At 42.2% G+C, this 23,964-nt stretch overlaps 1 protein-coding gene across 8 annotated transcripts in view; it reads right to left on the bottom strand.

The window, feature by feature from the left end:
* The window catches only part of MYO18A (myosin XVIIIA), a 420,009-nt gene that overhangs the window by 66,100 nt on the left and 329,945 nt on the right, over nt 1-23,964 (bottom strand). For all 8 annotated transcript variants that reach the window (XM_069761190.1, XM_069761191.1, XM_069761193.1 and 5 more), the window contains 5 exons: nt 14,595-14,706; nt 9,724-9,851; nt 6,558-6,712; nt 4,669-4,792; nt 2,184-2,384 (listed from right to left, as the gene is read on the bottom strand). In XM_069761190.1, coding sequence (XP_069617291.1) covers nt 2,184-2,384; nt 4,669-4,792; nt 6,558-6,712; nt 9,724-9,851; nt 14,595-14,706 — 720 coding nt within the window. The remainder of the gene's footprint in view (nt 1-2,183; nt 2,385-4,668; nt 4,793-6,557; nt 6,713-9,723; nt 9,852-14,594; nt 14,707-23,964) is intronic.

The raw sequence follows: 23,964 nt of genomic DNA, 5'->3' as shown, positions 1-23,964 counted from the left end.
CCAGAACAGTTACTTCATTGCAGAGAAATCCATACTTTCATCCACCAGTAAATTAGACTGCAAGTGCACTGGGTGTTGCAAGTGTACTTGCAGTACTGGCTGTTCATCAGTTCTCCCCGCCCGGCATTACTTCTGACTGCTTTATGGTCAGGGGATACAGAGCCTCTTGCCTGTGATATTATCACAGACAATACCTCTATTTTCTACAACCAATCAAGCAGCCGAGGGCAGTGAAGTGCAGGGAGAACTGAAGAGGTGCCATGAACTGCAAGTGCATTTACTACACCCAGTGCACTTGCAGTCTAACTTTCATATGGCTAAAAGGACAAATGTAACGGCAATAAAGGAACTAACTGGGTAATATTTTAATTAGTGAACAGTGACTGCGCCCCCTCTCACACCTAAAACACAGCTGTCTGTTTCACTTTAAGGAAATTAAAAGGAAAATTTGGCTTTTCTCCTAAACACCCTCAGCTTTTGCAAGCGAGTTATAGAGCCTTATCTAGGACTACATCTCATAATCCAGCACCATTTTGGTCCTACTGAAGTCTGATTAAAGGCATGTTACTGTATATATTTAAAGCATAAATGTATGAAAGCGTCCTGATAAAGGCTGATAAATACACTTTGCTCTTCCATTGTTCGGGTCGAGTTGACATTGCACAAATGCTTAGAGTTCTGCACTGTGTCTGATCTATTAAAATCCTTTCCAATATCTCTATTTAAATCCTTATTTCAATCCTTCATCTCTCACAGTAAGCCGGAACGGTTTACGCCTTCAAGCGCACAGTAGTCCAGAGAGTCTTAACCAAAATTACTGTCATGAAAAGAAAAACTTGTGCGGATATCCTGAGAACCGAGAGTTATGTTTGTACATCCCTACGAATCATAGTTAGTCACGCGTCGATGCTTTTCTAAAGCAGATCTTTCAAAACACAAGAAAGCTTAAGCCTCAATGTAAAAGATCGCAATAGACAAAATGTTTAATCGGGGAAAACAATCACGGCATTATCAGGACAGATATAAGCACTAAAAAACTTTAGGGAATTTTAGGGAGCAAATTTCTGGCAATAACCTCATACTTCCACTCTTGAAAAATCTCCCTTTTACAATGTGAATGAGGTCCAGAACAGCGCTGGAACTGAATTTCTTAACGTCTAACCCACAGCATCTCCATTGATGTTGCAGACATGAATATTGTGGCAACATGGTTTGGTTTAATTTGTGCTAGAAAACAAAACAAAAACCTTGCCTTTCATGCTTTGCGTACAAATTATGTTTTCAGGCACTTTCTAGACGTGCTCGGCAAGAGTTGTGTTCAATGATAAAGTGGGCAGATAAAGTGTGTGTGTAAACAACGATCTTGGCACAAAAAATGAATCCAACTAACAAAAGATGTTCCAAACTTATCCACCACTGATAACTTTGATGCTAGGTTCACACGTTGTGTTTCTGTAGCGTTTTTTTTGCTAATTTTAAGCTGCTACTCGTGCGCCTCTTCATGAATCAGGAGTGTGACTCCACCACAACCCCCCTCATCAAGACCGGCGAGAAATATTGCCGGTTTTGATGAATCGGACGGAGGCTCAATGTGACTTTACTGCTCTTACCTAACATAAAGCAAACCCCTTTCATTCAGCAACTCATCGGACAATCCGCTACATTCCCAATAATGTTGTACCTTTGCCTTACCTTCAAATGCAGCGATGTCCTGCAGAATGAGAGCTCGTGGGTACGGGAACTCTCAGCTATGGTTAGCAGAAGGTAGGAGAAGGTGATGGCAACCCCCAAATCCCTTACTATGGCATAAGAACCCTATTATTCTGATTCAAAAACACAGTTGACTAATGTATGGTTCTGAAATGGGGCCTGATTTTAAGAAATCCATTGACAGTTAAGGAAATGCTGCTCTGTATTGCTCATATAAGTGGAAATGTGTGCATGTTGGGTTCATACCAGAAAAACCTCTGCCATATTGTCCTAGACCTATACACGCAACTTTAGATTTCCTGATGCAGAATTCACATGCGGAAGAAACATTTCCATGGAAAGGTTCAACCCAGCTAGTCACTAGATATTGGCCATTGTTAGGCATTTGCTAATCATTTGTGGGTCAATAAATAGCGTCTTTCTTATGGTCTACCTACCTATCGACCTAGCTATTTTGGCATCTGTCGACATACCTGTTCCAACATTTGAATGGTTCCCGCTTGTTCATCGAGTTCTTCTTCTTGGTCCTTAACTTTGGCTTCCAAATCTCGGAGCTGTTTCTTGACCTTCGCCAGAGAAGCCTCATCCTTGGACTCTTGAGAGGAGATATCCTGAAGTTCCACCTCCAGCTGATCCACCTTGTGTGTGAAGACTAAAATCTCGGAGTCTTTCTCCTGATGAAGAAAAGCACAATCGCAGAAATGTATCAGAAAGCTAAAACTTATAAAATTGATATTCGTATACTGACATTTTATAAACCAAGTGGCTTCAAAACATATTGAATGATGACCTGAGACCAGTGAAAACACGGTGCAAGACAGATGTAATTACTATTGGAAAAAGATGGGTTATGCTCTGTTGTAGAAAATATCAGAGAAGGTATAAAAATGGCAAAATTACAGTAAAGCACTGGCTTATTGATTTTTAAGAAGTTTAAGCTAGCGGAAGAGAGAATAAAATGTTATCCCGCTGAGATAAGCATGCCATGCAGCGCGGGTATTTATACATGAAGCAGAGCCTTTTTAAAGTCACATAGGCTTACTGATTCCAGTACATGAATGGCCAGAAAATCATACAGCGGGAGAGACGTGTTAATGGCAGGCGGTAATATGATAAACTAGATATTATAGGCTCCTTAGACACCGTATAGTGATAATAATTCATCTAACTGCAGCTCATAATGCACAGCCATATATTAACTGTGACCTTTAAAGTTAAACTACAACATCAGCAAGTCGTGTGCGCAATCAGCAGGTATCATGAGAACCTGTCCTATTCATTAGAATAGGACGAATGCAATATACTTACCCGGTCACGCATGCCTCCTGGCAGGCACTGGTCTTCAGCACCGCTCATCTACCGAATCGAACGTGTGTGGCACCAAAAACCCTTGGGTACTAGGATAACCCCTTCTTGATCTAAAGGTTTGTCCCGGATAAAATCAAAAAAGTTTATATTCACCTCTCGTGCCAGCGGCGTTCCAGTAGTGTCAGCACTTGCGGTCCCGAGGATCTTGTGCGGTTGCATGACACGCGGTGACCAATCAGGGCTGGCGTCACTGTCTCTGCCTTTGGATGAATTGAACATGAAGAAGTAGTCGGGGCTGCACTGACTTCCTCTTCATGTTCAGTTAATATGAAGGCGAAGGCAGGGTGACGCCAGCGCTGATTTGGCACCAAGCACCAGAGAGCTAGGACCACGAGTGCTGATAACACTGGAACGGTGCCGGCATGGCAGAGGAATATAACCTTTTTTATTTTATCAGGGCCAAACACTTAGATCAAAAAGGAGTTGTCCTAGTAGTGGACAACTCCTTTAAGGGATTGTAATATTAACAAGATTCCTACTTCATATCATATCGTATTTAATATAACCCATGTACTCTGCAGAATACAGATACTATGATGGCAGCCTAAGAATAAAAAATGAAGCAAGGCTGCTACAACAAACTGATCAGATATCGGAATAGACCATCTTTTTTCACTTCCTAAAATACAATAATAATTCTCCAGTTGCAAACTATCTGATTTTCTGAAGGAACAATTATAGGCTAGAAATTATCACAGTGCAATTTCCTTATACAGTTTCAGCTTTCATTGCATCCAATGATATCTCTGCGCCTTTTAGACAAATGTTGCCATTCGCAAAGATGATTTTGTATAGATCTATCCACATTCTGTACATAATCATGTCATAGATCGGTTACAATTCCCCCAGTGTCTGGTTATGACTGCTAGAGCTATAGCTGCAAACCAAAGACTAAAAGGTCCCCATACAAAATAAGATAAGAGCTGTTCAACATGTCCGATTTCATCCACAATGAGTGATCATCAGCTCTTTTGGTGAGAAGAACAACTGTTTGATGGATGGGCATGTTTGCAATGCTGCACCCCAATGACTCCAGGCCGCACCGCCCCACAGGAACAGCAACTAGGACCACCACACAGCACCAACACCAAGTGAAAGGAGCTGAAAAACTCATCTTTCTTCACATAGCAGTGGGCTTGATACAATCTAACAAGAATGTTAAACTCAGAACCTCAACTTCAGTTTTGTAAATTTTTGATCAAATTATGATTTTTGGATGAGCAGTAAATACCTTTTTCTCCGGCACTGGTTTGTAGAAGTTTTATAATAACAATAATGCGCAATAAGAATAGCTCCTAACTAGGTAAGACGTCTTTGGATGCTCAATGCTCGTAAAGATATTGTCTTGCCCCTCTCTCCATAGGCACGGGGGGACAGCGCTGCTTGCTGGATGTCGGATGGAAGTTTAGGCAAGTTGTCGCACCAGACACACAGCCGGGTCTTTCCCAATGTCAGATTGGGTGGGAGAGAAGGGTTGGACAACAACTTTTACTATGAACTATTATTTTTCATATGTATTTTGTAAAATTGCAAAGAGCTTGTAAAAACAAGCAACTATCCTCTCAGACTTCGGAGGTTTAGCGGTCTTACCTCCAGCTGCTGTCGAAGGCTGAACACCTCAGACGTGAGCATGTCTTTTTCTCGACTTAGCTTTTCTTTCAGGATCTTCTCCCTCTGTGCCTCCTCCTGTGCCTGCGCCAGCTCAGTGTCGAACCTGAAAGTAATATGATGGTTAAAAGTGTGCGGCTTCTCTAGACATAGACACGACTACACCGACATAGGAGAGGCCGGTCATTAAATGTTCGGAAACGTTTAGGAGAGGACCTTCTCAGTCACCGGGTGAGAAATTTGCTCAATAAATGTAGCAATTAATATTTTTTTGTACTTGTGGCTAGTAAAACTCAGCCCAACTCACTTAATTTTTCTTTTTTAATTTTTAAATATCCAGTATGGCCTTGTGAGCAAAGGATACATTTTTAGCTCCTTGAAATATTAGTATAATGTGTCTGAATGGCTGCATCAGCCATTATTGGGTAGGACTGCATTGCAGACTGAAAAAAGAACAAAGATGAGCTAACAGAAGGGAGGCTAGCTAAAAATGGCTGAAACTTTGTGATGAGCGAGTGTGCTCGGTAAGGTGTTATCCAAGCATGGTCGGGTGCTAACCGAGGGACTTCGTCTTGCTCGAATGATATGTTCGATTCCTCGCAGCTGTTCGACAGCCACGAGACATGCAGCCACAGGGACTCGAAGATCGGTTAGCACCAGAGCATGCTCAGATTACACCTTATCTGACCACGTTCGCTCATCACTACTGAAGATATTAGAAAAAATGCTTTGCAACATTTTTCTGTAAAAGTAACAGGCCTGAGACAAGCGTAATGTGAGTCTATGGCAGCTTTAAATAACTTAAAAACTTTTTTTTTGCTTTGCCAGAATCTATTTTTATAGATGCAAGGATTTAAGCAAAAGAATTACCGTACTAATTATGTGGCTAACGCAATTTACTAATTAACTTAAAGGGTCATCAAAATGAGATTGTTTAATGAGCACAAACACCATTACTCGCTCACACTCATAAAGATGGAACTGTTTCCCGGAGAAGCCGCTATCCAGAGCGTATTATGATTGGACTTACCGGAGCCTGAACACAACGACCACAACTACTGATGACCGCAGGACACATAGTTCATGTCATTGCAGGAAAAAGCTTCAAATAAGTGTTTTATATACAATAATGCCAGTTTATGTCTATCCTTTCATTGTTTTCCCTCTTTAACTGTGTGGAAACAGTGCACACACCTCCTTCATGTTGAAGAACTACAAAGCCAAGGAAAGCTAAGACTATAAAACGGTGTATATTTCTTAACTCAACAAAAAGTTCCCAGTGGAAGTAAGACAATATATCAGAAATACCAGCGAGATCGCTTGCATCATCTAAAAAAAATAATCATTTTTCCCATTATAAAAAAGTTATTTAAACCAAAAGAAGCGAAACCTCTTATGTCGCCATCATATGCCCGGATTAATTATGCTGTTACAAGAGGGGCATCCCTAATTCCAGACCATGGACGGAGTTTAGAGCATATCTCGCTCATAAGGACCAGTCCTTGCATTAGAAGGATTTACAAAGATATTATTTTGATTTAAATGGGAACAGTGTAATGATTACATTGCCCTGTGGAGGCGCTGTACAGAAACTAAACACTTCCAAGTGTTCTTATAGATCACAACCAATTGCTGGGGTCTTAGTAGCGGGAGATCCAGTGATGAGCGTCTCATAAAGGCATCTGATTAATCAAATAGGAGCATAAAGGATTGAGGGGTTTTATATGATGGGGAGCTATCATAATACAAACATCAAAGATAGATATTACTAATAAAATTGTAGCTATGCAATAGAAATGCAGCTTCTCAAATACACATTTTTTTCTTTGAAAATCAGTACTGAGTCACAGAGAACTTATAGCAACGCTGACCTTCGCTGCTTCTTCTCAAGTTCATGATTACGTCCCTGGTGGCCTTCTAAATGAAGCTTGGTGTCTTGTAGCTCGGCCGTCAGCCTCTGGCACTTCTTTTTGAGTTGCTGCAACGTTCTCTGTGACTCGTCATTATCTGCCTGCAGATCTGCAAGCTAAATGGAGAAAAGTTTATGTGCAGAGGACACAAGTGGACGGCTGGTGGAGGGGAGAGACATTTCTGGACCCTCGGGAGTCAAGTGTCTTATAACAATTTACTCAAAGAGACACATACAGCACCATGCATTCAAGCGGTTGCTCCATGCATTCAATATCAAGATAGAAAATGAATACATTATATATATATATATATATATATATATATATATATATATATATATATATATATATACAGGGTGGAGCGCGGTAATTTGCTGATTTGGGAATGAAATAAAAAAATTATGATCATTAGAAAAATTTATTTTATATTTTAATTATACTGAACAGTAATGGAATTTTTAAATTACATGGTTTTAAATAGTGTATCTGGCAAATGTCGACCTTCGCTATCCAGACACTGCTGCATACGTTTTCTGAAGTTTTCATGAACTCTAACAAGCATGTCCACTGGTATTCTGCCAATTTCAGCTTCAATATTGTTCCTTAGGTCTTCCAAGGTGTTGGGACGGTTGATATACACCTTAGACTTCAGGTAACCCCAAAGGAAAAAATCGCATGGCGCTAAATCTGGTGAGCGTGCTGGCCAGTTCACATCTCCCCTCAAAGAGATAAGCCGTCCAGGAAACATTTGCCTCAAACAATTCATGGTAACCCTCGCTGTGTGTGCAGTGGCACCATCCTGTTGGAACCATGTATCCTCTAGTTCCATTGCCTCAAGAGCCGGCTGAAAATAATCCTGTATCATAGACAAGTACCGTTCGGAGTTCAGTTATGGCACGACCATTATCCTGAAAAACACGTCCGCGTGGAGGAACAGCGAATTGTAAACGAAAAGCACGCTGCACTGCAATGATCGAGTGGGCATTTGAAAAATACGCTTCAACACAAAATGACCTCTCCTCACGTGTCCACTGCATGATGGCAACTGAAAGGCAGAGGAATACAAATCTCCCATCAGCCACTGTAAGCCACACCCACTCTCCCCTCTCTTCGACCGACAGTTCCGCCACAGCATGCAGTGCAAAAAAGCAAATTACCGCGCTCCACCCTGTATATATATACACACACATACTGTATATATGCACATATCTATCTATCTATATATATATATAGATATAAAAGAACACAGCAGAACATGTACATAAATCTAGGCCATGTGAAAACACAGACAACTGTTTGATATGAATCATACTACTCAAAAATATTTTTCATAAAAAATGTGCCCATCAACCACGGCAAGGTGATCTCCCCCTGATGGGTCCTACTCTACTGTACATGCCACTCTTGGGCCACCAGCCTACAACTTTGGACAAACATGTCACTCTGGGCTAAACCTACAATTTATGGGCAGGTAGAGTTGATTACCGCCACCTGCAAGGTCAATGGGAGGAGTGCAAGATTTTTTTTCTTTGTTTAGTGTATGGATGTGGCTGCATCCAGACTGATCTTGCACTCCTCCCTCTCACGAGACCGCTACATCATCACGGGTTATTGGCGCAAGGCATTACTGGGAACGGAGCGTCGCGAGGAGCATCGCTAAAGGCCTGGGCTGGATGTGGGTGCTGACGGAAGGTGAGTATATAACTATTTTTTATTTTAATTCTTTTTTTAACAGGTATATGGTGCCCACATTGCTATATGCTAAGTGGGCTGTGCAATATACTACATGGCTGTGCTATATACTATGTGTCTGTGTTATATACTACATGGGCTGTGTTATATGCTATGTGGGCTGTGAGACTCTTTCGCCCGGGGCCCTCAAAAACCTGCAGCTGTCCCTGGCTTCACTGATTGGGATTTGAACCACGCTTTGCTAATTGGTCGCGCCGAATACTGTGTATTCTAGAATACCCGTTGCATTAGAATCAGGCCACCATCTAGTGTGTGTGTGTGCGTGTGTGTGTGTGTGTGTGTGTGTGTGTGTGTGTGTGTATTTGTGTGTGTGTCTTTTTTTGAGAAGTTTAATTTAAATTTAATGTTTTTAATGTTTTTCTGTGTTTTCACACGGCCTGGATTCATGCACATGTGCTGCGGTGATCTTTTTTGCCTATATTGTGCAGTTTTTGCAGCTTGCACATGTTCACATTGGGGAGTGCTGATTGTTTTTCTTGGCTTATTTAATTACTGGATGCTGGCTGCCTCCAGTCTGATCTTGCACTCCTCCCATTGGCCTTGCAGGTGCCGTTATCAGCTCTACCTGCCCATAAATTTTAGGCTTAGCTGGTAGTGACAGGTTTGTCCAAAATTGTAGGCTAGTGGCCCAGAAGTGGCTTATATTGTAGAGCAGGGACCCATCAGAGGGAGGTCACCTTGCCGTGGTTGATGGGCATACATGAATTGCCCAATTTGTGCAGTAAGAACCCTCATTTTCATCTATTACTGTAAGTAAAAAAAAGTATCTATCTATCTATCTATATATATATATATATATATATATACACATTACACACACACACACACACACACATTATATACACATATACCACACATTTTTTTTAACTTAAAATAAATTTTCTTCACAATTGTTTATCGTTAAAGATTTTGCACCGTGTGCCTTCTATAAACTCTTGTGTTGTACGGTCTATTGCTGGCTGATGAATGAGTTAACTGGGAGTCCGTCAGTTAACCTGTTATGTATGTTTCACAGAGCTTGTAAGGCATCAATGAGACATCCATAATAAAACACATACGTGTAAAAATAATACAAGTGTTATCAGTATTTATCACTGATACATAAAGCAATAAATAAATGAAGCCGTGGGGACTTGAACATGCTCAGATAACACCTCATCAATAATTATTATAGGTATATGTTATAGGTATATGTGATTAAAAAAAAAGGGATACATCATGTACATGCTACATGAAAGTCTGAATGAGGCCTAACTCCTATTGGTCTTCTCTGAGATCCTCTCAGGCGATTTATGACCGTAGACATACACAGTTTCCAGTCTTCAGTGAGCAAAAAGAGTGGGATATTAAAATAAAAAAGTGCACCCAGACTTACTCTGCGCTCCTGCTGCCTCTTACTCTGCTGCTCCACCTCCAGTTTATCCTCAAATTCCTGCTGCATCCGCTTCTTTGTGAAATCAATCTCACGTACAGATCGCTCGTATTTCAGCCGCCACTCTCCACCTGGAAGGAGAAAAGACAAAGAATGAAGTTAATTAAACTTGAAAGTTTAGGATTTAGAAACAAACCATTCAATAGAACAGATACAAATTGATATTGTACTATAAATCTCAAAGCAGCATAAAAAGGGGAAGGAAAGCGTCACTTACTGGACCAGCAGAACTGCACCAGAGAAAACAGTGAGTTTATTAGAACCACAGCCAGCAGACCAGTAAGTGATACATCATTGGAATCAATGTCTCAGTTCCTAGTTTATGCTCTATTTCGGCAGCATAAACCTGGTGACAGATACGATTTAAGGTTTTGCCTAATACTAAAAGTAATACTTATGGTTTCCTCCAAAAGTTGTGTGTGTACATATATATATTTTTTATTTTATATCCGCATTGCTGCATATCATTTTAGGTTTATTGAGACATACCAATGTTGGTTGATTACCAAGTGTGATAATTCGAAATGCATTTCCGCATTGTTTCCGCCTCATCACTGACCCGTTGGCAGCGCAGATTTTAGCGTAATCTTCTCCAGCTTCTCATGTTCTCCAGTTCGGGGGTCGACTGCCTTTTCAAGCATTTAAAGTGGTTGTGACTTCACAACCACATCAGGTGAGAACATTTGCCCACATTAAGGTACCTTCACACTCAGTGACGCTGCAGCGATACCGACAACGATGTCGATCGCTGCAGCGTCGCTGTTTGGTCGCTGGAGAGCTGTCACACAGACAGCTCTCCAGCGACCAACGATCCCGAGGTCCCCGGGTAACCAGGGTAAACATCGGGTTACTAAGCGCAGGGCCGCGCTTAGTAACCCGATGTTTACCCTGGTTACCAGCGTAAAAGTAAAAAAAACAAACAGTACATACTTACCTTCCGCTGTCTGTCCCCGGCGCTGTGCTTTCCTCTGCACTCCTCCTGCACTGACTGTGAGCACAGCGGCCGGAAAGCAGAGCGGTGACGCCAACACTCTGCTTTCCGGCTGACCGACGCTCACAGCCAGTGCAGGAGGAGTGCAGAGAAGCAGAGCGCCGGGGACAGACAGCGGTAGCTAAGTATGAAGTGTTTGTTTTTTTTACTTTTACGCTGGTAACCAGGGTAAACATCGGGTTACTAAGCGCGGCCCTGCGCTTAGTAACCCGATGTTTACCCTGGTTACCAGTGAAGACATCGCTGGATCGGTGTCACACACGCAGATCCAGCGATGTCAGCGGGAAGTCCAGCGACGAAATAAAGTTCTGGACTTTCCTCAGCGACCAACGATCTCCCAGCAGGGGCCTGATCGTTGGTCGCTGTCACACAACGATTTAATTAACGATATCGTTGCTACGTCACAAAAAGCAACGATATCGTTAACAATATCGTTATGTGTGAAGGTACCTTTAGACTTTATTATCTGGATTAGTCCCTATCGCACTGATTGTCTTTGCAGCTTTCCTACCCACTAATGGCTTAAAAGGGTTATCCATTATTTACATATTGATGGCATATCCTCATCCTTTTTATAGTCATCAATATCAGATCAGAAAATAACTATACACAAACAGGACAGCAGAGGAAGACAGATGATTTTTTGGGGGAGATAAAGCATTTCCCCGCCTGTTTTTAAAAAAATGTTTTACCTCACAGGAAGCAGCATCAGTGATCCCCTGCTGTCCTGTCCATATGTTTTTTCCTTCCTCCCTGCCAAGGAGCTGTGGTATGATCAGACCATGTTCCTGTACGGTCAGACACGGCCATTACACAGTACACAGCAGGGGCACATTTATTGGATTATCTCAGCACAGGAACATTTTATTTTTAAACACATCCAATTGTGGAAATTATTATTACTCCAAGATCTATTGATTAAAATGAACATGGGGCAAACCCCTTTAAGAGGAGATATATATATATACAGGTCCTTCTCAAAAAATTAGCATATAGTGTTAAATTTCATTATTTACCATAATGTAATGATTACAATTAAACTTTCATATATTATAGATTCATTATCCACCAACTGAAATTTGTCAGGTCTTTTATTGTTTTAATACTGATGATTTTGGCATACAACTCCTGATAACCCAAAAAACCTGTCTCAATAAATTAGCATATTTCACCCATCCAATCAAATAAAAGTGTTTTTTAATAACAAACAAAAAAACCATCAAATAATAATGTTCAGTTATGCACTCAATACTTGGTCGGGAATCCTTTGGCAGAAATGACTGCTTCAATGCGGCGTGGCATGGAGGCAATCAGCCTGTGACACTGCTGAGATGTTATGGAGGCCCAGGATGCTTCAATAGCGGCCTTAAGCTCATCCAGAGTGTTGGGTCTTGCGTCTCTCAACTTTCTCTTCACAATATCCCAAAGATTCTCTATGGGGTTCAGGTCAGGAGAGTTGGCAGGCCAATTGAGCACAGTAATACCATGGTCAGTAAACCATTTACCAGTGGTTTTGGCACTGTGAGCAGGTGCCAGGTCGTGCTGAAAAATGAAATCTTCATCTCCATAAAGCATTTCAGCCGATGGAAGCATGAAGTGCTCCAAAATCTCCTGATAGCTAGCTGCATTGACCCTGCCCTTGATGAAACACAGTGGACCAACACCAGCAGCTGACATGGCACCCCACACCATCACTGACTGTGGGTACTTGACACTGGACTTCAGGCATTTTGGCATTTCCTTCTCCCCAGTCTTCCTCCAGACTCTGGCACCTTGATTTCCGAATGACATGCAAAATTTACTTTCATCAGAAAAAAGTACTTGGGACCTCTTAGCAACAGTCCAGTGCTGCTTCTCTGTAGCCCAGGTCAGGCGCCTCTGCCGCTGTTTATGGTTCAAAAGTGGCTTTACCTGGGGAATGCGGCACCTGTAGCCCATTTCCTGCACACGCCTGTGCACGGTGGCTCTGGATGTTTCCACACCAGACTCAGTCCACTGCTTCCTCAGGTTCCCCAAGGTCTGGAATCGGTCCTTCTCCACAATCTTCCTCAGGGTCCGGTCTCCTCTTCTCGTTGTACAGCGTTTTCTGCCACATTGTTTCCTTCCAACAGACTTACCATTGAGGTGCCTTGATACAGCACTCTGGGAACAGCCTATTTGTTGAGAAATTTCTTTCTGGGTCTTACCCTCTTGCTTGAGGGTGTCAATGATGGCCTTCTTGACATCTGTCAGGTCGCTAGTCTTACCCATGATGGGGGTTTTGAGTAATGAACCAGGCAGGGAGTTTATAAAAGCCTCAGGTATCTTTTGCATGTCTTTAGAGTTAATTAGTTGATTCAGAAGATTAGGGTAATAGGTCGTTTAGAGAACCTTTTCTTGATATGCTAATTTATTGAGACAGGTTTTTTGGGTTATCAGGAGTTGTATGCCAAAATCATCAGTATTAAAACAATAAAAGACCTGACAAATTTCAGTTGGTGGATAATGAATCTATAATATATGAAAGTTTAATTGTAATCATTACATTATGGTAAATAATGAAATTTAACACTATATGCTAATTTTTTGAGAAGGACCTGTATACACACATATATATATATATATATATATATATATATATATATATATATATATATATATATATATATATATATATATAATATTTCCCGGAGCAAGATTTCTTTATTCAAGTTTTCTAAAACCATTATAAGGCAATGCAGTTTTAAAAAATATGAAAAATAGCTCTAATTGAAAATGAAGACGATTTCTCAATTGCCTTTATATGAGGCTACTCTGAAAATCAATGTACAAGCGCAGCAACAGTCGAAATATAACTTGGGTACAGGTGACACTAAGGAGACTGTTTTCTTTGTGTAGTAATATACTTATGTGTAACTAGATGGCAGCCCAATTCTAAAGAATCGGGAGTCTAGAATCCGTATATACTTTATTTATTCAAATGTAAGAATAATACAATTAATAAATAATAGTAAGAAAGAACGAAAAATGGCTGCACTCACCAGCTCTTGACAATTCTTGTTAGCTCTGTGTCATTAGTATCCTTACTATTAGAGCTCATGTTGGCTAAGCTAAACAGCTTTAAGCGTGGTGGTGGCAAACAACAGGTTAATAAGAGGCAGTGTCAGGTAGTAGGAAAATAGCCGGTTAATAATAGGCAATAGTTCTTTGCAGGAATGCAGATATTAATAAATAGGCAGTTTATATTGCAGAGAAATTGCTGGGCAATAATGGACAATGTCCTTATGTGGCAAATAATAGAGCAATATACCCAATGTGGCAAAGAAGAGGTTAATAAACGGCAGTCTCTCAGTATAACAGTCAGTGAATAATAGGCAGTATATGGAGAAAACACCAAACAAAAGTTCAAAATTGGTGTGAAAATGTCACTGAACCACTTCACAACTAAATATATATAGTTTTGGTAAATGGTATTATCATTTTTTTTGACGAAATTCGGCAGGAGCTTGAAGAGCAACGTCACTGGGCCCGCCTCCACGCAGTAGAAACTTGCTGTGAGGTAAAAATTCAAAAATCACACCAAAATGGCGGGCGGAGTGTGTCACAGTACGGCACGTTTCTGATTGGTCGCTCGCAGCAGGCGGCAACCAATCAGACACTGGACACTGTTGACGTCACTTATCTCCGGACATTATCTCCGGACATTAGCTCCGGACATTAGCTCCGGACATTATCTCCGCACATTAGCTCCGGACATTAGCTCCGGACAAAGCCACGGAAGTTGGCACAAATTGCAGGAAGTAGTATTCTAGGCAATTATATATTAGATTGTAGGTGAACATACCAGAATCATCATCATCCATCTCTCCATTTAGCTCCGCTGCTCGGATCAGTCGGGCCTCCATTACTTCTACTTCCATAGACTCCATCTGCTTCTTGAGCGCATCGTATTTGGCCTAGTCACAAAGACAACTGATTAGAGGACATTACTGAGCAGACCTTCATACAACAGATTAGATTTGCCATCAACTTCTAAGCTTTTTCAGGTCCTGATGAAAAAAAAAATAAGCAATATATTCACACCTGACAACAACATTTCTGAGGAAGGTCGGTGTAATGAATGAATTTACAGACATATTGGTGGATCAGATGAGAACATCCTGTCGGTCAATGACAACTTTACCTCACAGGAAGATGAACAAGTCTGAATAAGCAGATTCGCGTATAACTGCAGAGCAAGTAAAGGTACCGTCACATTAAGCGACGCTGCAGCGATCTAGACAACGATGCCGATCGCTGCAGCGTCGCTTCTGTGGTCGCTGGAGAGCTGTCACACAGACAGCTCTCCAGCGACCAACTATGCGAATTCCCCGGGTAACCAGGGTAAACATCGGGTTACTAAGCGCAGGGCTGCGTTCTGCTTCCCTGCACTGTCTAAGCGCCAGCCGTAAAGCAGAGCGGTGATGTCACCGCTGTAATCTGCTTTACGGCCGGCCGGCGCTGACAGTGCAGGGAAGCAGAACGCCGAGGGACGCGACAGACACCAGAATGTGAGTATGTAGTGTTTTTTTTTACATTTACACTGGTAACCAGGGTAAATATCGGGTTACTAAGCGCGGCCCTGCGCTTAGTAACCCTATGTTTACCCTGGTTACCAGTGAAGACATCGCTGGATCGTCGTCACACACGCCGATTCAGCGATGTCTGCGGGAGATCCAGCGACTAAATAAAGTTCTGGCCTTTCTGCTCCGACCAACGATGTCACAGCAGGATCCTGATCGCTGCTGCGTGTCAAACACAACGATATCGCTATCCAGGACGCTGCAACATCACGGATCGCTAGCAATATCGTTTTTAAGTCGCTCAGTGTGAAGGTACCTTTAGGCATCTGCTTCAATTAAGCGGTCAGTATAGCCCTAGTACATATATTACTAGTATTATTGTCCGGCTTCACACAGGTCTATTTGGAATAACTACTTTTGCAATGGTGTTCCATTTTTTTTTTTTTTTTTTAGTGAATATCTTAACAATGGTAGTCTGTAGAGAACTGAAAACTGGTGTGAAACACTCAGAAGCGCCCAATTTACCTATAAGCCATATTTTGTGCAGATTGCTCCAGTCACTTGGCCATAAATTAATATTAGCCTTCATATTCCATTTTCTGATTTACCTATGTGGCAAATTTGGGGCAGATTTGGCGAGTGTTTAACTGTAAATTAATATTTGGAATTTGTATTCCATTTTTTGGGGAGTGAGTATCTCTGGAATGGTAGGCCCTAGAGAGAGGAAACCCAGCCAAAAACTTTCGGAAGTGTTCAATTTAATTTGCGTCTTTATGTCTCTCCCTAGAATACATATACAAAGTCTTCAACATTGAAATTGCAACTAATACACGCGCGTACATGCCTTGGCTGCTTTTAATGTGGTTATCCAAGGGAGTCTGTCAACCACAAAACACATTTTATATGGGCTATACAGTGTTTAAGGGGACTTGGCCCCTATAGGAACTCTACTAGTACTGTACTGTACTGGTATAGTGCCTGAGAAAATAACTTTAAATTCATATGCAAATGAGGAGGATTAAGTGCACCATTGGCGTTTCTAAGACACAGGCGCCTATGGGAGGGATTTGTGGCACGCTTGCCGGAAGCGCGTGTTTAATGCCGCTGTCCAAGTTTGACAGCGGCATTTAATGGGTTAACAGCCGTGGATGGATTGTGATTCCTCCTGTGGCTGTTAGAGTCATGTCAGCTGTTCAAAACATGTTCCGGAAAAGATGTGGGCTCACCACTGGAGCCCGCATCAAAGGGAGGGCGTCCAACATCGGCGTATTATTACGCTCGATGTCGGAAAGGGGTTAATATAGCTAATGATTTCAAAAATTAAAACAAAAATTAACAAAAAAATGTAAAATACATTCAAGATTTAAATGATAATCCAATTTAACTTTACAAGTGATTCCTATATAATTTTATATGACCATCTGATAATCCAAAATATCCTACTGAAACTGCAGTAACGGCATTTTTTTTCATCTGACACATATTTGCAGTGGAATCTGCTGGTCAAAACATAAATTAGCCCAATTGAATGAGTTTAGTCCAAGAAAAGTCCAAGAAAAATATAGCAAAAATGTGATGTGTGAACAAAGCCTTTTTTTATTTTTATTTTTTTAAACCCCAGCAATGCCGATTTACTATTGGAAACAAAGGATACTGAAATTTAAGTGATACTTCTCCCATGTAATCATATCCTTATCGGTAATAACATAACAGTATCATGAGTACTCGGATATGTAATGGACATCGGAAAAACCTCGCTGTCGACTCAAGGAAAATAATTTTAATCTTTCCTCTTTCTTCTTTAATAATCTTTATTTTTTTTTATATAGCGCTAACATATTCCGCAGCGCTTTACAGTTTGCACACATTATCATCACTGTTCCCGATGGGGCTCACAATCTAAATTCCCTATCAGTATGTCTTTGGAATGTGGGAGGAAACCGGAGTGCCCGGAGGAAACCCACGCAAACACGGAGAGAACATACAAACTCTTTGCAGATGTTGTCCTTGGTGGGGTTCGAACCCAGGACTCCAGCGCTGCAAGGCTGCTGTGCTAACCACTGCGCCACCGTGCCGCCCAATTTTAAAAGTTTGTTAAAATTCTTGCATTAATAAAAGCTGTTAACTTTCTTTGTAAGACAAGTTTTATCCTGTGCACCATCAGGCTCTTTAATCTAAATGGTAAATAGATCATTATAGAAATGTAATTATGTCACCATTAGTGAAACAAATGGCAGACATTAATGTAATGGTCCTGCAAGCATGGCGAGATAATTTTCTCCTTTAGGATACACTATAACCTAATCCATTATATATATACAAAGTGTATCCCAAAGAAGAGATGCTTTGGTATATAAGCATGTGTAATTGCAATGACTTTCTAGGAGAAGTACTTCATTTTCTGGAAAAATTTCAAGGATACCAACACCTCTGGCCATGACGACTTTATGTGTGTATGTATGTATGTATAAAACACCAAGGTTACTTACCGGTAGCCGGTATCCCATGACAGCACACCTGAGGGATCCGCCCAGCAAGGACAGGAAACCTACTGAAATAAAAGGGCGGTACTTCTCCCAAGCTTCAGTTAGATTATGTAGCATGATAGGACCTCCAGGTTAATTTGCACACATAACCAACACCACATTATAAAAACACCCAAACTATAGTGTCCACCCATGAGGTGAGAAATTGGGTTGTGGGTGATATACGGTGCTGTCATGGGTTCAGGAAAAAAATGGCTACTGGTAAGTAACCTTGGAGAGATTTTTGGAGAATTGAAACATCTCAGGGAGGGACCACTGCTTGCAGCACCCTTCTACCAAAGGTCGGGTCAGCAGGGGAGGACAGGTTCGGTAAGAAGTACTTAAATAAGACAGATGGTGAGGAACAGGTAGCGGCCTTACAAATTTTAATTGATACCTATGCCCTTTCTTCCCAGGAGGTTGCCACAGCTCTAGTGGGGTGAGCCTTTATGCCTTCAGGAACCGGAGCACCACTGGCAGAGTAAGACAAACTAATGACCTCTCTGATCCATCTGTCAATGATAACTATGGATACCCCATACCCTTTCAGCTACCTTGAAAGGCTACAAACAGGGATTGGTCCTTCCTCCACTGACTGGTTATGGACATATATTCTAACAGCGACATCCTCACATTTAGCTTATGGAATCTTTCCTCTCCTGGATTCCTAGGGTTATCACAAAAGGAGGGCAAAATAAGTTCCATAGGAGCCAAGAAATTAAGAGCCACTTTGGGAAGGTAAGACGGGGCAGGTCTTCGTAAAAGCCTATCTTCATATATCTGCGTATAGGGAGGGGATACCTACAGGGCCCGTATATCGCTCACCCTGCAGGCCGATGTTAGAGCCACTAACATAATGGTCTTAAGCGAAAGGAATTTGGCAGCTAAATCCTGTAGGAGCTGAATGGGTCTTTAGTTAGTGCATCTAGTACCAGGTTTAGATCCCACGGTGGATTTTTTGGGATTATAATCGGTCTGGACCTACCACAGGATTTCTTAAATCGTGACACCCATCTATTTGCTGCCAGTTATATAGGGCCAAGACCTGTACCTTGAGGGTATTAGTTGCTAAACCCAGCTCAAGTCCTGACTGCAGGAACTTTAGAATGGATCCTACTGGAGCCTTATCCCCCTAGAGGCTGTCCTGAAAATTCCAGAAATTTCTTACATGCCCTGCCGTAAATTCTTGATGTTATTGGTTTTCTACTTTTCAACAGAGAGGAGATGAAACCTGGTGAGAAACCTCTCTGACTCAGCATTTGCCCTCTCAAATTCCACGCTGCTAGTAGAAGCCCTTCAATTGAGAGTGGCATGCAGGCCCCTGTGTGAGAAGGTCCAGGATCTCCGGCAGAATGCACGGATCTGACACAGAAATTAACCTTAAGAGAGAAAACCATGGTCTCTTCGGCCAGAATGGACCAATGAAAATCACACTTGCCTAGTCTTCCTCACGACTGTTGGAATCATCGCAATTGGAGGGAAGGAATAGGCAACCCTGAAGTTCCAGAGAATCTAAACAAAATCTCCCGTGAACATTTTTTTCCCTTGGGTCTAACGAACAGAAGTTCCTCACTTTCCTGTTCTATAAATTGGCAAATAGATCCATCTCTGACCGCCCCCATGCATTAACTATCTGCTGAAAGATCTAGGAATTTAAAAACCATTCTCCATGTTTCAGTCTTTCGCGGTTCAGGAAGTCTGCCTTTGTATTCTCTACTCCACTTAAATGAAACGCTGTAAGAGACAACAGGCGTCCAGCTAGCAGGAGTAGATTGCCTGCTGCCATCATTAGGGTATGGGACCTTGTTCCCCCTTGTTGGTTGATAAAACTCACAGTAGCTTAATTGTCTGACATGACCCAGACATGGCGATCCTAGAGGAAGGTAAGAAAGTCTTAGAGCCCATTCAACAGACCATAGCCCTTTCTGGTTCGATCCTTGGCTTCTTTCTAGAGAAGACCAGGTCCCCTGAGCTGTGTGATTCCTCAGGTGTGCTCCCCAACCAGTGTTGCTTGCATCTGTTGTAATTATGTCTTGAACAGGCCTTATGCACCGGACCCCCGATGACAAGATTTCCTGTCTGCCCACCAAGAGAGGAAATTTCTGACTGTTATACAAAGATCAACCTTTTATTCTAAATGTCTTTTTAATGACCTCTTTGCAGACAGAATTTCCCATTGAAGCTGCATCATGTGGAATTTGGTCCATCTTATTGCTGGGATGCAAGATGTCAGGGATCCTAGCAGGGACATCGCTTTCCTTAGGGTCATCCATGGATGATCTGTTGCTGACAGGGCCAGGTTCAGCATTTTGTCCTCTGGTAACAGATTTGGAGCTCGGCGTTCAAAACCAGGCCTAGAAAGGACTGTATCTTTAGCTCTTCTGCACAGTGGTCTTCCAATCTTCAAACTATAAGGAAGTCGTCCAAATAAGGGACGATAACGGTATTCCGAGTACGAAGGTAGGCCGTCACCTCTGATATTACCTTGGTGAAAATTCTTGGAGCCACTGACAGCCCGAATGGAAGGGCTCTGTATTGGTAATGTTTGACCTGTCCCAGGACATACAGAGCTACGCTCAAATGCTTTTGATGGTCCAGATGGATTGGGAAGTGGTAATACACATCCTTCAAATCGATCACTGCCATAAAACTGTTTTGATACAACAGCTTTATAACTGTGTTCACCTATTCCATCTTGACGGACTGATTCACAATCCATCGGTTGAGTTTCCTCAGATTGATAATAGTTCTGAAGGAACCATCCAGTTTTTTTGTTTTTTTTTAATCAAAAAGAGGGGGAAATAAAATCCCCTTCCCTTATCTTCCTCCGGGAACTCGCACAAAACTTGTTTTTCCAAGAGTCCTATGATCTCTGCTTACAAGGCAAGTTGTTCTTTTGGTGACCTCCTGTGGGGTGTCACTATGAGGCTATGTGCACACGTTCAGGATTTCTTGCAGAAAATTCCTGAGAAAAACCTGAAATATTCTGCAAGAAATCTGCATGCGTTTTTTGCGCGTTTTTGATGCGTTTTTTCCGGACATTTCCAAATGCATTTTATAGTGGGAAATCCTCAAAAAAAACGCAAAATTAATGAACATGCTGCATTTTTTTTACCGCAATGCGTTTTTTTCGCGGAAAAAAACGCATCATGTGCACAAAACAAGCAGAATTCATTCAAAATGATGGGATGCATATTGTATGCTTTTTTTTTTGCGGTTTATAGCGTTTTTATCGCGAAAAAAATGCGAAAAATCAGCAACGTGTGCACACAGCCTTAAGGTCTGATGTGGCAGATGGACAAAGCCTATCTTTAGACCCTCCTTCATAATATTCAAGACCCAGTGACTGAGGGAGATCTTAAACCAGGCAAAGAGAATGAGGGAGAGTCTTCCCACTACTGCTGACCTGGCATCATTAGGAGGACTTTTTGGAAGATGTAGAGGGCCCGCTGAACATAAAATCGGATGAGCGCCTGCATCTTGCTATTAACCTTGACTAGCCTATCCTTATCCTCAATTGGAAAGGATGGTCTGCCCCTATATCACTGTCCGAGGAGGAGGAGGAGGACATGGACTCACTGTGACAGTGGAGAATGATCTGACTCAGTAGAGACCTCTTTAGCTCTTTTCTTTCCTGTCTTTACCAGGGTATTTAGGGAACCTTCCACCTCAGCCTTGATCAGGGACCTAAGGCTTGCAGCAAAGTCTGGGGTCTCATCCATGATAATTTTCTGGATGCAGTCTGAGCACAGACTCTTCTGCCAGTGCACTGCTAGCGGGGTCTTATATAGGGCATAGTGTCTATTCTTCTTCTTTGTGTTGGCTTTCCTATGCTCCTAGTGATTTAAGCAAGAAAACGGCCCTATTAAAAATGGTGGCATTCACGCAGATCACTCACTGCCTGCTGTTACATTAAGGGTACTGGATTCGGAGGCTGTTCAGGGGTACATACGACATTCCTCCTGGATATCGAGAAGTCCTATGACTTTCCACTCCTTTGACTGGGACGGATGCAGCTCCACTCCACTCCACTTACTATGCCCACGCTGGTGAGAGGGCAATGATGGTGGATGCTGCTGCTGAGATGGCTGCTGCTGTTTTCTCAAATCCTCCATGATGGAGTAAGCTTGACATAAGCGCTATCCTGTGGTAATCCCCCTTTTTAAGGTCTCGCCTCCTCCGGTCCCAAAATCGCCCCTCCCCCCTCCAATCCGACCCAGTCAGGACATGGTGAGTCCCCACACATCCTGGCCAGCATTCTCGTCCAGGGCGCCGCCATCTTGCTTCTGGCATCACTCGGGCACACGCATTCCCAGTGTGCCTTGCCTGTGACATCAGTGGAGCGTGCCCCCGGAAACGCAACTCACCATGGAGTCGAGCAGGAAGACGGAGGAGGGAGAGCGGCGCTGCAAATCCAGACCTGTGCCACCTGCTCGTGCACCAAGGCCCCACTATCTGGACCCGTGTACGGCGCTTCCATCTCCTGAAGGCCGGCCCACAGGCATACCACCTGCTCTTCCAGTCCCGGGACAGGAGTAGGTAAGTCTTAAAAATACAAACTGTTCACCCAAGTTTCGGCATGAGAGTTCCCATCAAGGACAGGGAAACCAACTGAAGCGGGGGAGAGGTACCACTCTTATTTCAGTAGGTTTCCTGTCCTTGCTGGGCGGATCCCAATATCAGGTGTGCCGTCATGAGTGAAGAGAATATATATGTTATAATATATATATTATATACGCACATATATACATGTGTTACTCCAGAGTTACTGAATATTAAGTGTCATTTTAAAAATGGCGAAACATCCACCGCACAGAGTCTGTGCATAATAATGGAGGTGGTCTATTTTGTCTGTGGAGCTGGACTTTAATAAATCTGAAAAGAACACTTTTCACACATTAATACTGGCAGACAAAACAGGTCTGAAGTGTTCTCAGTCACAAGAGGTACTCGGACCACAGATCTTGCTGCCAATCTCTTCCACTTCATCCCAGACTTACAAGTAATCAGAATTAGTAGAAGAGCCGACAAGGCCAACCTGGATGACTGACAACACAAAGAAAGGAAGACAATAGGAGGGAAAATATTGGCACTATTGAAACGGTGTTAAAGTATTAAGCGATTCCGCCCAAAAACAAGCAGTGGGATGCAGGCCTGCGAGAGAGGCAAGGTATGGAAACACTGAACACCACAACATGGCAAAAAGGCAAGGGATAGATTTGTGGTAGAAGGCAGATGGCGTGACAGAAGCCTTCTAAAGCGATATGAACAGAAATGTATCCTGAAAGGTATGTATCGGAGATGAAAGATCCCTTTTAAATGTGGTGAACAACTTTAAAGAACCATCTGTCCATGTTGTAAACAAACGTGCGTGCAAGAAACAGGGCGCACGTGTAGATCTTGGTCATTATTAGGCTTAGAAACTTTATAAAAAAAAACAAAATAAAAACGGTAGTAATCTGCATGGTCGTCTTTTTCTAGTACAAGTAGGAAATGTAATGTAGCATTGCAACATTTTCTATTAAGAAGCTCAGTGAACAGCATGATTGATGGATAATGATGGGATATCTATGAATTATTACATGTCATTGTCAGTTTTGGTGACCAATATAGAATAAGAAGTTTTGAAGACTTGAGCTTTTATAGGACGACGGTACTATGCTTAAAGAAAATCTGTCACCAAGTTTTTGATAAGTCATCTGAGAAAGAGACCCCCATTCCAGCGATGTATCACTTATTGTACTGGGTGCAGCAGTTCTAATACAATCAGAGTTTTTAGATGCAGCAGAGCTGTGAAAGCTAACCCCACCCACATCACAGCTTTCTGTGTACACTGCATATTGACAGTAAGCTGCTAATCAGTGCTGTGGGCGGAGTTGGATACGATGGACGTGGGATTTAGTCCGGCAGTGATAAATTCCTGCTGATGAAACACTCATTGTATTGAAACTACAGCGCACAGCCAAATAGGTGACACATCACTGTAATCAGTGTCTCAGCCCATACCTCATGCTGCTCTCAGATTAAATACCAAAAACACTTCGACAGATTAACAAGTGCCTCCCAGTCAAGCAAGTATTCATCTTCATCCAGGGTTTCCAGTTCTGATGGCTTTTCCTAAAAATAA

The sequence above is a fragment of the Ranitomeya imitator genome, chromosome 3, assembly GCF_032444005.1.
Source record: "Ranitomeya imitator isolate aRanImi1 chromosome 3, aRanImi1.pri, whole genome shotgun sequence".
NCBI classification, from domain to species: domain Eukaryota; kingdom Metazoa; phylum Chordata; class Amphibia; order Anura; family Dendrobatidae; genus Ranitomeya; species Ranitomeya imitator.
The sequence above is the reverse complement of the archived record's forward strand: the minus strand, read 5'-3'. Positions and strand labels throughout refer to the sequence as shown.